The 12,317-nt window shown below is 34.2% G+C and overlaps 1 protein-coding gene across 9 annotated transcripts in view; it reads left to right on the top strand.

Annotated features, from left to right (window-relative positions):
• The window catches only part of STXBP5 (syntaxin binding protein 5), a 100,784-nt gene that overhangs the window by 58,623 nt on the left and 29,844 nt on the right, over positions 1-12,317 (top strand). For all 9 annotated transcript variants that reach the window (XM_040058216.2, XM_040058213.2, XM_040058214.2 and 6 more), the window contains exons 10-18: positions 1,721-1,875; positions 2,961-3,033; positions 5,111-5,258; positions 5,465-5,532; positions 6,533-6,573; positions 7,457-7,677; positions 8,228-8,406; positions 10,153-10,278; positions 10,775-10,926. In XM_040058216.2, the coding sequence (XP_039914150.1) occupies positions 1,721-1,875; positions 2,961-3,033; positions 5,111-5,258; positions 5,465-5,532; positions 6,533-6,573; positions 7,457-7,677; positions 8,228-8,406; positions 10,153-10,278; positions 10,775-10,926 (1,163 nt within the window). The remainder of the gene's footprint in view (positions 1-1,720; positions 1,876-2,960; positions 3,034-5,110; positions 5,259-5,464; positions 5,533-6,532; positions 6,574-7,456; positions 7,678-8,227; positions 8,407-10,152; positions 10,279-10,774; positions 10,927-12,317) is intronic.

Genomic DNA, 12,317 nt, shown 5'->3' with positions numbered 1-12,317 from the left:
AAATCATTCCAACACAATGAGACCTCACCAGTATTTTTCTCTTCACTGACATCCTGAAAAATACCAGACTAAATTCAAGTATATAACTTCCTTGAATTTTCTTCATGGACATAACAATAAAAGATTGTGTGAATTTTCAATACAAAGAGCTGAGATTAAATGAAGACTCAGAGAAAACTTAATCCTTTTCTAGAAATACACTCTGGGCTACTCTTGGAGACAGGATATTGAACTTGATGGACCCATGGCCTAATTTATGGCCGTTCCTTTGAAGTCTCTTCCTCAGCCAGCTGTAGTCTTTGATCCTATCAAATCTTCAGTCATAGGTCTTTTTGGAAGATCAAGAAGATTATGAAATAATTGCAGAAGCTGAAAGCTTATCTCAATCTGCTTTGCCTTCAGTGCTACAAACACTAAGTACATTTCAGCCAAGTCTCAAACTCATGAACTGTGGCATGTGTGTAAACCAAACCTTTAATACACAGTTTTCAAGAATTCAGACATATCTAGTCTCACTTTGTGTTTCAAATGCCAACTAGGGGAAGCCATTTAGACAGCATGGAAAAGATAGTATTTTAGGAAAGGGTTTTAAAAAGAACAGGTTTCTTCAGCCTCTCCTTTTACAGTATATCAGGATGGATTTTTTTCTGTAGAAATATTCTCCAGATTCTGATACACTTCCTTTCCAAGGAAGATACAAATGAATGGTAGGATTTCTACTGAAAGTGAGCATAAAAATAGATCAGAGGCAATTGATAGATACACAAAGTGTCTATTTTTCCTTCAGAAATATAACATGAAATTTCAAGCAATAGTCAGTAATGAGTGTAACATTTATTTTTTGGCTGCATACTCACAAACAGTCAGTCTGCTCTTTAAAAAGGATTATGTCCTAATTTCAAACATGAGCATTAAAATGAGTGACTCTTGACAATCAGGAGATAATACCTAGTAAAAGGAACATATTTACTTCATCTTCTTTTTCAATAAATGAAACTCTACATTATGTGCATATTGGAAATATATGGATGTATTTAAAAGTGTGTATCTGCAAAAGCTTTTTAAAAAAGTTTCAAGGGAGGCCTCTAATCTCTTCTCAAGACTAGAAATACCTCTGCTTTGCTCTGCTTGGCTATTGATTTTGCAGTAGGAATAATGTATGACAAAGTAGTTTCTTGAATTTTGTGCATGGTGGTAGGGGGAAAAATGTGTAAAACGTCTAGAGTAAATACATGATGTTACTTAAAAGGTGTTATATCTTAAGAGCTTATCAAGCAGTTGGTTGCATCTCCAACAATATGACAGTCATATTACTGTGCAGCAAGTAAATGGGACTGTTTCTTCCTGATTTTGCTGGGGTGTTTTATGTTATGGTAAAATGGGTCTGTTGGCAAATCTGAATCTGCAGTTCAGTAGAAAAGAAACAGCTACAAAGTAGTAGGAAGTTTTAAAAAAATATCTTATCTTGCCAAGAAGTTTTAAAGATTGGTTAATTCAACAGAATGCTTCAAGGAGATGTCTGACTTAAACAAGAGTTAGAATAAGATTTTAAATACATACTCAAGCTTTCTCAAATTTCATGAGAGCTGGTTTGCATTGTTTTTACTCCATCTCTGCTTAATGATATTTCATCAAAATTCATCATAAGGTTGCAAAACCTGCTCAGTTTGTTTTAGCATGTTATCCTGACTTGATCCTAAATGCTTCTGCTTTATTCCAGGGAGCCTTTCATCATTCTCTCAGGAGGCTTGTCATATGACACTGTAGGAAGAAGACCCTGTTTAACAGTTATGCATGGGAAAAGTACTGCTGTGCTAGAAATGGATTATTCTATTGTTGACTTTCTGACCCTGTGTGAAACACCATATCCTAATGGTAGGCTCTGTAAAGATTTTTCTCTGTACCTTGACTTATTAATGGAGTTTTATCCCATCAGAGTATTCTTTACTATTGTCTTCCTGTTTTATCAGCAGCAACACTTGTTATCCCTACTGTCTGAAGTTTGGTTTACTTGCCAAAATAACAAAATAGTTTATTATAAGGCTAATTTTGCATCTAGAAAAAAGCCAATTACTCATAGCATGGCGCCTTTTTTTTTTTTTTTTTTTTTTTTCCTTTTTTTTTTTCCTTTATTTTTCTTTTTTTTCTTTTTTTTTTTTTTTCCTTTTTTTCTTTTTTTCCTTTTTAATCCCAAAAGCATGCACAGACAAAAAGCATTACAACTTTAAGCTGTAGTTACTGGAGCAGATGTGTTCATCTGCCGATATTTGGGCACATAAGACCTTTCCAGTCAGTGCTAAACCATGAGGAGCATTTTTGTATTATTTTAAACTTTTAGTGGTTTTATTCATTCCGATATTTAAATGGATTTCATCGCTAACCTGTAATCTCTCTTCTGCAGCAGGGATTTCTTATCACAGTTTAGATGGTTCATTCTCAGATGAATAGTATTATACTGTTGATGATTCCAGTGGTTTTAGCTGTCAGCTTCCATTAGTGTATATAAAACCGCTTAGTTTGCAACTGGAGATAGGACTGAAAGAGGGCAATTAGGACTTGCGAAACTTTTTCAAGTTTCTTATTTTACTGTCAAGTCAGCTGTCTTTTGAGCCATTTTGTAAGCAATTAAAACTTAAACCCCACTGAATATGAGAAAAAGCAGTTTAGAAGTGGGATGATATTACTCAGAAATTGGATTTTTCTCTCATATAACCTGCTTATACAAGTTACTCTGCAGGTTCCTTTTTCTGTTATTTGAGCTGTTGAGAATATTGAATAAAAACCCATGATTTTTCCAAACTTGGAGTATTCAGGAGTTTGCATATATAAAATATCTTCAAAAACTATAGTAGTCTATGTGGCTTTCTAATCTCAGCTGCCAGAGTGCAAGCACTGATTTTTGAGGCTGTACATTCATGGGCTACATTTACCAGTAAGTAACTTTTTGTTGTTGTTTTCAGACTTTCAGGAACCATATGCTGTAGTTGTTCTCCTAGAAAAGGACTTAGTACTGATTGACCTTGCACAAAATGGGTAAGAGTATTCTGTAGTTTTTTTAATCATGGGCTGCAGTGATCAGCCTACTGTTCTACCTTGTAGCTTTTTAGTCTAACCTAGTATCTCAGAACATAAAATTTTGAATATTAAATATAATATTTCTTTAAATGAACTGACAATCTTTTTATATCAACTTTTTTCAAGTTCATATATAGTAGATGAGTATCATGTGACTTTTTCCAGGCTTGATTGACTGACAAAAATTATTCTTAGATTATTTCTGCTTTTTAAGTATCACAGTTTATTTCGAAGTTGATTCCTTAGTGTTGTGAAGGGAGTTTGAAGTTTTGGGGAGCTTGCAGTTTTGAGGAAGGCAGCAGGAAGAAGAACTGGTCAGATAACTAAAGTAATTTTGGCTGTTGTCATCACTTAAATATTTGCTGATCTTATTGCCAAATAAACTGCTACCTATATTGCTTAAAGTAACTCCATACTGATGCAGTGATATCATGTCTATGAAATTTGAATGATAACATCTACCCTCGTGTTTACATCTGTGATAAGAAATTGCTTTAAGGGAGTATCCTATTGCAGTATTCACAAATAATACCTGCCTAAAACATTGAGGCTCTTGTTGCCTTGTCCATGGAATAGTCCATACAGTGTGATTAAAAATTCTAGACACTATAAAATTCTTTTATCAAGGGTATTAAAATTTGTATAGGCATTAACAACTAACTGTTAAGGGATCAGGATCAGAGGAACTAGATAAGACCTTGATACTGTTTCTGATTAAAAATCTCCAATGGTCAATAAAGAAAAATCCTGGTGAAGAATGTCCTTCTAGGAGAAAACAAAAATCTGTAAATATTTGTCCTCAAAGTCGGTGGTGATACCTTAGATAATAAAGACTCTATGGAATCTGGAAGAAGATCAAATTTTGTCCTAATATCTCTGCAGCTAATGAGCAATTTAATTTAAATTTTCCAAATATTACAGGGCTATATGCTGTATCCAAAACTTTTTTTATGATATTCTAATAGCATTAAGTGTCAACATTCATATTTAGTTAAGTGGCTGAAATTTGAAGTTATGTTAAAGTTTATTCTATTTTATACTAAAAGATCTTCAGCAGTTTTATTTTTACAGCGGTCTTTGTTATTATTGACTTGCAAACTGTTAGCTATTTGACACATGAAATCAAACAAAAAAAAATAGTACCAAAACAATCTAAAGGCTTAATTTTACCTTGTGTTCTCACAGGGATTTGTAATATTTTGTTGAAGTTAAGCTTCTTCTGCATGTAGTTTTAAAAATATTTTTGTAGCTTTCCATATAGCTCTGTATAAAGTTCCTGATGTGCAGAATGTTTTCTTCTGTTGTTGCTGATTTTTCCTTGAGATGGGTTGGGAAGCTGTGTCTCTTCACCTCTCAAAAAAGGGGACATAAAAGGGGGAAACAACATATAGCATGAGTTTGTCTGGAGATAAATGTTCTTTGAACACAGACACATTTACATGTTAGTATTATTGACCTTTTTCCTCATTAAGCTTCTGTCACTTTTCAGATGGAGGTAGTGGTAGGGAGCATGTGTGTGTATCTGCAATTTTCAGTAAATGATCTTGGAGTTGCAAGTAGATTAAGCAAAATTTTGTCCATTTTGCATGGATAACTTTCTGTTTTAGTCCAGTGTGCTAATACAAAGTGAGACAGGAGTCTTCCTGTCTTTATCCATAAAAGAATAGGCTGAAGAATTAGAAATAAGTTCCTAGCTCCATGTTACTACAACTGAGACTTGGCAGCTTAATTTTTTCCACAGGCCACTAAATTAGTAACCTTTTGAAAATATTAAATAACAGGGAATAGCAATGTTCTAGAAAACTTCTAGAAATTGCACCAACTTAAGATTCCATCTAGAGTACTACACTATCTTTATAGCATACTAGATGAGCAGTAAAGTTGCATAGTGTATTTGTTCATAGTCTAATTTGGTATGCATTTGTTTTTCTCTGTACGGAAAGAATGCCAGCTTAGTCCTTAGCATTTTAGTTGTGTTCTGCACTTAAAAAAAGTTTTCCCTAGATTAACAGTTATCCTCTTTCTTCCTTTGAAGGTATCCTATATTTGAGAATCCCTATCCTTTGACTATCCATGAGTCTCCGGTTACCTGTTGTGAATATTTCGCTGATTGTCCTGTGGATCTCATACCTGCACTCTATTCAGTTGGTGCTCGACAGAAGCGTCAGGGTTACAGTAAGAAGGTACAGCATCTACTAAACATGTTTGTATTTTAAAATACTGAGAATCAGAAGCTCTAAATAACAGGAGTGGTCATACTAGGACCAAAGCTTCAGCTGACTCAACCTGCCTTTGACAGTGGCTAATATCTGGGGAGGAACTGCAGTAATTTGCCTTAACTTTGCACTGTATGATATTTTCTTCCTCTGTGTATTTGTTAATCTTCCAGGAATGGCCTATCAGTGGAGGCAACTGGGGTTTGATCACTCAGAGCTATCCAGAGATAATTATTACAGGGTAAGTGATAACATAGTCTACTAATAACTTTCTTAGCTCCTTAATTAGAAGTGAGAATTTTTTGTTTCTCTTTTAAAATATTGTTTTGTATGAGTGGTTTGAGTGATTCATGAAATTGTGATCACCAGACATGTACTTGGCATAATCTCCTTGACATGTTACTGGGAAGGTAAAGCAGAATGTGGAAGGGAAGGTAGAAACAAAATTATATCAGGTGTTTCAAAGGCATTATGGTTGTTGTGTGGTATTGTGGTTACATGTGCTTACTATCGAAGCGTCTTGGATCCAAATTACCTTTTATTCTTTGATTTTTTTGAAAAATAGTTGAATATTGTTTTAAAGCATGGTAGGTCCATAAAGTAGTTACTGAGTTCAGTTCTCAAAGGAAACCCAATTTTTTATCACAAAAAGTACAAGCAAATACTTAAATCTGATAATTTTTTAGACTGATCTTTCTAATGCAACTGTAAGGAACGTAAGTAAAATTTAATCTGTAACAGTGCAGTGTATCGCTGGAAGGGAGAGCACTGCTAAAGTGTTTTTAAAACAGCCCATTAGCCTTAATCAGGATTACTGTCATCTTATACTACACATTGCAGAGACTGAGACAGACCTGAAAAAATATAGTCATCTGATTCTCAAACTCAAGGCTAAATAAACAAGTTAGGTGACTCATTAACAGTGGGATACTGTATATTTAGGCATCTTCTTTTCAAGTGTTGCTCCTAATATAGGGCATCTTTTAAGAAACAGTGCATGGTAAGGTATGCCTCAGTATTTGAAATGGTGAGTTAATACAGTGCAGTGGGATCATCAAGGAGTTAGCCTCCAAATGTTTTTCTAGTCTCTTCTGTCCAAAGTAAATAAAATAAAAAAATGAAGTTTCACTGCAAAGACTAGTAGAAACAGAATGTTAACTGTGTACTTTCCAATCAGCAATAGAGGTCTAGCACTCCAACTAATCATTTCATCATCTCATTATTTTTTTAATATTTCATAGGCACGCTGATGGATCAATCAAGTTCTGGGATGCGTCAGCAAGTGAGTGTTTTCAGTAGAGATCTTTTCTGTTCTAGATTTTTCGTCCTCAGTTAAAAGGTCAATTACATCTGATATTCTACACAGCTCACAGTGAAAAATGAAACAAGAAGCCAGAGTAGAAATTACTGCACAAAGTTAGATATTTGTGAATTGATCTAGTTGGAACTAACCTTACTCTTGATACTTAAAAGCTGTTTATAGCAACCTTGAAATCATCACCAGTTGTCTTTGAAAACTTGTGGAAAACTGGTGAGATTACAAAAGGCTAAGGCGTGTGTGGTTGTGGGAGAGAACAGATGCAATGTATATGTTTAAAAACTGGGAGGAGGACTATTTGGAATGTTATGGATCTTTAATTTCAGTCTGGAGTGGGAGTGGAACCTGGAAGAGAGGAGGAGGGAAGCCAAATCTGATTGACAGTGTGCTTAAATATTCTATTCAGCATAGATCTGTCAAAAGGCGATTCTGTAAAAGATGCTTAGTTTCTTTCTAAAACAGATAAATAAATCTATTAAGAGAAAAATTGCAAGTGTCCTCTATATTTATTTAAAAACTTTTGAGTCTTTCTAATAGGAAAGTTTATCAGTCTTACAGATGATCTAGGGAAATGTGATTCAGATAAAACCACTAAAAGATGGAAGAGGAGAAAGGGTGTTTTAATTTAGGTTTTCCTAATGTTGTGGTTAGTATTTATAGCAGTGGTTTGGGCCTTTGACTAGGCAATATGGATGTGAAGTTGGAAATCAGCATGAAGACATTTGAAAGAAAATATAACACAATTAAAATTACAGTTGAGAAGGATACAATTCAAGAATTAGCTATATCAGTATGTTAGCAATATGTTTAGATCAAAACTAATTTTTCTCTTTTGCTTTGTTCCTAGTAACGCTGCAAGTACTCTATAAGCTAAAAACAGCCAAAGTATTTGAAAAATCACGGAATAAAGATGACAGGCCAAACACAGATATAGTAGATGAAGATCCATATGCTATTCAGATCATCTCATGGTGTCCAGAAAGTAGAATGCTGTGCATAGCTGGAGTTTCTGCACATGTCATTATCTACAGGTTCAGCAAGCAGGAAGTGACAACAGAAGTCATTCCGGTAAAGAGTTATGGCCATTTTTAAACTTTGTTTTATCCATAATAAGACTGTTCTAGCAATTTACTATTTCTTTGTCTTTAAGTATATTGGTGAAATGGACAAAAAATAATGGACTCAAAACAAAGAGAGGTGGGGTTTTTTGAGAGGAAGTAACTAATTATGAAATTCACGGAAAGTAAATATTGCACACTGAGGTATTGGTTTTCAGTGACTTCCTAACTGAGAGTGTATGTCAGCAGAATGATAATTAAATGACTCCAGTATTTATTTCTTTCAGTATTAGGAAGCATACTTTTAAAAACTGGGAAATATGTCAGACATTCAACTTCCAGCAGTCTCCAGATATTCAGTCTGTGATAGTGTGACTCTATATTTCTGAAAACTAGATGTGTCTTTAAGTTACACTGTTTATTAAACTGTTACCTTTTAAAAGAAGGAAATGTCCTGGATGTCACTTATATCACTATCATCTTCAGTTGCACTTCATTTAATTCATATTCAATGTTTTGAAAGGCAGACCTTACTGATAATTTTTTACTTTAATTAACAGATGCTGGAAGTACGTCTCCTATATGAAATAAATGATATTGAAACTCCAGATGGTGAGCAGGTGCCACCTGTACCAACTCCAGGCACAGGTTCCAATCCTCAATCCATTGTTCCCCAGTCTCATCCATCTACTAGTAGCAGTTCATCTGATGGACTTCGTGATAATGTCCCGTGTTTAAAGTAAGTATATTCTGCCATACTTTCAGTGAGTATGAAATGTGGAAAGAATATGTGATTAGAGCATATGTACTTCAATATTGTTACAGATACATCATTGCTGGTGAAAATGTTTTATTTTGTAGAACAAAATTTTTCAAGTATCTGAAAGCTGAGCTCTGCTGTAAGAAAATAATATTGCAATCTTAATTTTTTTAACTTCTTAAGCTAATTAAAAAAAAAAAAATCCTTGCCCTTTGATTTACCTGGTTTTAGGAAAATTTGGCATAGATGTTAGTATAGCTGTAGATGATTGTGCTTTAGAGCCAACAGTTTTTAATAGCAGCAGTTCAGTCACTTTGATATGTTATTGTACTTGAAATGAATAGGAAAATTGATGTTTTTTAGCTCCCTTTAAATTCAGGCCAAGTATGTCTGAATATTTTTCATCTGTTAGTTTTGCAGAGCCCTAAGTTTTAGAAGCAAATCAAAAGTGAAAATTCTTACAGATAGCTAGCTGCATGCTGACTCTTTAGGCTTATAAATATATTTCTTTTTGAAAATCCTCCAAGGAAACAACTTCGCATTTTGGAAACAGAATTAATTAAATGTCCCTTTGTCATGGATCTTCATTTTCCTAATTGTGCTCTCATTGTAGCTCTTTGACAAGTTTTTAGATCTTTTTAAATTGGGAGGTTTTTTCTTCAAGCGTCTTCATTTCTCCATTTAGAGAAATTAGAGTTTAAAAAGTCTATTCTTTTTTTACTCTCCTGCAAGAGTATATTATGTGACTTCACTTTTTCTAACAATGTAAGAATTATGTAATGTCTGTCTAGAGATATAAAGTTAAGTATATGCTTTATTTTCTGAAGTTTAAGGTCCCAACTTGGATTTTAATTTCTTGAGTGTGTCCATCCAGAAAACAATTAATTCTGATAAGGTTGCTTTATTTAAGTTATAGTTTTCAAGTTGTATTGATTGTACTGAGTTGGAGAGGTGTGTTTCTGAAGGAAACTCATCTAAGTAGAAAAATGGGAAAATTCTAAACTTAAAAATATTGTCAAACCAAAATATCCATTACTGAGAATAAATGGGTAAAATAAGTGGAATTCAGGAAACAGGAGCTTGTTCTACGTAACTTTCTTTGTGTTAAAAATGCAAGACAATCCTTTCTGCGTAAGTTTATTTGTCAGCATGCAAACAAAATATTAACAGGAGTTTCAATTCCCCCAGTCGCAGGTTCATTGCATGCAACTGTTCTACCATTACAATAATCTACTTTTTTTTTTTTTTTGGCTTTGCCATATGATCAGCTTTTTATTTGCATTTATATCAATACATTGTGCTTCTATTTTCCTTTTCATTGTGCTTATTCCACATACACCTCTCACCCCCTTACATTCTCTAAATCAGAGTTCTGGAAACTCTGAAAAAAATAGGTAACACCTTATTTTTTAGACACTGACTGAACACCTATATCTATTCAAGGAAACACAGCATAATAGCACTGTTATTCCTTGTTCTGAGGTTGGAAAAAATGAAACATTTGTGATAATTGTTCAATCAATTTTCAATTAGGTAGTGAATCAAAAGAAATTATTCCCAGTTTCCATGTGGCTTTTTCTTCTGGTTGCTTTTATTTGCTTTTGATCGTAATTTTTACAATTTTCCAACATTTTAAAGTCCAGCATGGTGTAGAAATTAATGACCTCTGATTCCGTAAGGAAAAAATAGAGGCAATGGAGATGCCATGTTTTGTTTACTTTGCAGAGTTAAAAATTCTCCTCTCAAGCAGTCCCCAGGCTACCAAATCGAGCTCGTTATCCAGCTGGTGTGGGTGAGTGGAGAACCTCCTCAGCAGATAACCAGCTTAGCTGTCAACTCAGCGTATGGCCTGTAAGTATACGCTACACCGTTCTTTCATTATTCCATCAAAGTGATTTAAAACTATCCGTTAGAGCTGAGTCTCTGTGTGTGTTCACATGAGCTGCACAGCAACATAGAGGTAATCAGTTTCTTGTGCCCCTGAGAGGATTCCTTTTGGGTCATGGCAGATACTGATGATGCTAACAGCAGAAGCAAATGTGCATCACTGTTCCTCACCGGGCGCTGTACAGACAAGAGTAAGTGTAACTTAAAGCTCTGTGTCAGATAGGTTGGCAAGTACACTGACAGTGGTCTGTTCTACTCAGAGCCATGTTTTTACAAGAGAACAATTAATCAATACTTCACTGTAGAATAGTAATTTATAAATAAGTGTAATCTAGGATAATTCCTAAAAATTAGGATGTATTAAATATTAAGTATTAAAGCTGAACTGCAAAAAATATTTGTATGAAACATTACCGACATTTAATTAGCCTTGTCTTTCCTTACACTTCTCTTTTTCCAGAGTAGTTTTTGGAAACTGTAATGGTATTGCCATGGTTGATTACCTCCAGAAGACAGTGCTCTTGAATCTAGGCACTATTGAACTGTATGGCTCCAATGATCCCTATCGCAGGGAGCCACGATCTCCCCGAAAATCTCGGCAACCATCTGGAGGTGAGTAACCCAAAACATATTTTAAGCTCAGAAGAAAGGCACGATTGATCCTCTAGTCTTAGTGTATATTCTTTGACTACAAACACTCTTCGCTGTGGTTTTCTTTCTTCTTGATCTGTTGCTAATGTCACTGTTGCAGCTTTGTTAATTCACCTTTCTTTAAAAATTGTTGCTTAGTGGAATTGACAGATACTTCATACCATTACTTATTTTTCAGTGTAATGTATATTTTAGGAAAAAAGATATTTACAATGGATTTATGCAGTTTACAAGAATTTACATGGCATGAAGTAGTATTCTGATGTTTCTAGTAAAACTAATACCCATAATACATGTTTGTATAAATCCATTAATGTTTGCAGATAGCCTAAGTGTTTGCTGGGATCTTGTGGCTTCCTGTTTTAAAATTTGACTAGGAAGGTCCTGATGAGTTGAATCATGTTATGTTGTTAATACTGCTATGTTATGCTTGAGAGAAAACCATTGATTTAGATGAACAAAATAAACTTCTACATACGAACTGGTAAATAAATTTTTTGAAAAAGAAAAAAAAGGACTCTGATTGAAAAATATGCTGCTAAAAAGGAGTGACTTTTTAATCAAAAGGCAAAACTTTTTGTAACCAAAAGGAAAATTTAGTATTTTAAATTTCTTTTTCTCCCTGATGTGTCATGGATATTCCTAAGTTATTTCAGAAAATAGCACAAAACCTAATAATAAGCTGTTCAAAAAAACCCCTTCATCATGATTGAGTGTTAATTTCTTTAAGAGATACAGCGCAAAGTCCTTGTAAGTTCTTCAGGTAATATTTTTTTCAAATTGAAATGGAATTTCCAGGAGGCGTTTTAGTAAATGGATGGTTTGAAAAAGATCCAGTTAACACCAGTCAGCTTATTACAGCTGAGGATATGGATCAAAAAATCACGCATATAGAGCAGAGCATATACAGTTGGTGTCCTGTCAGATAAAATATTTTCTTGTATGAAATAAACTGTGAGAGAAAGAAATAGCTTTACCATTTTACTGTATTGATATGTCCTGGGAATCAAGAGCTTAAATTCTGCCTCATGCATATAGATTATAAACTGCCTTTTGGAGCTTTAAACATCACTTGCCTTTGTTTTCTTAGCTGTTGTTATTTTAATCCAATAAATTCGATCCATGTAACTCTGTGTTTCAACTGTGTCTCTAAGATGGTCGTGATGAAACTCCTTTTTGCTCATGATGAAGTCATATTTTTTTCATCTTAACTTCTGATACTAACAATCTGCATGGCAGTAGCGTTTTAATGACCTGGTTGTACAAGTGACTTGGCTGGCTTTTCTGTCTCAAATGTACTGTTAGTGTCTCCGTCTTTCCTTTTCTCATTGCTTCATGAAGGTATGCTGACT

The sequence above is a fragment of the Hirundo rustica genome, chromosome 3 (genome assembly GCF_015227805.2).
Source record: "Hirundo rustica isolate bHirRus1 chromosome 3, bHirRus1.pri.v3, whole genome shotgun sequence".
In the NCBI taxonomy this organism is placed as follows: Eukaryota; Metazoa; Chordata; class Aves; order Passeriformes; family Hirundinidae; genus Hirundo; species Hirundo rustica.
Note: the sequence above shows the minus strand (reverse complement) of the source record. Positions and strands in the feature narration are given on the sequence as shown.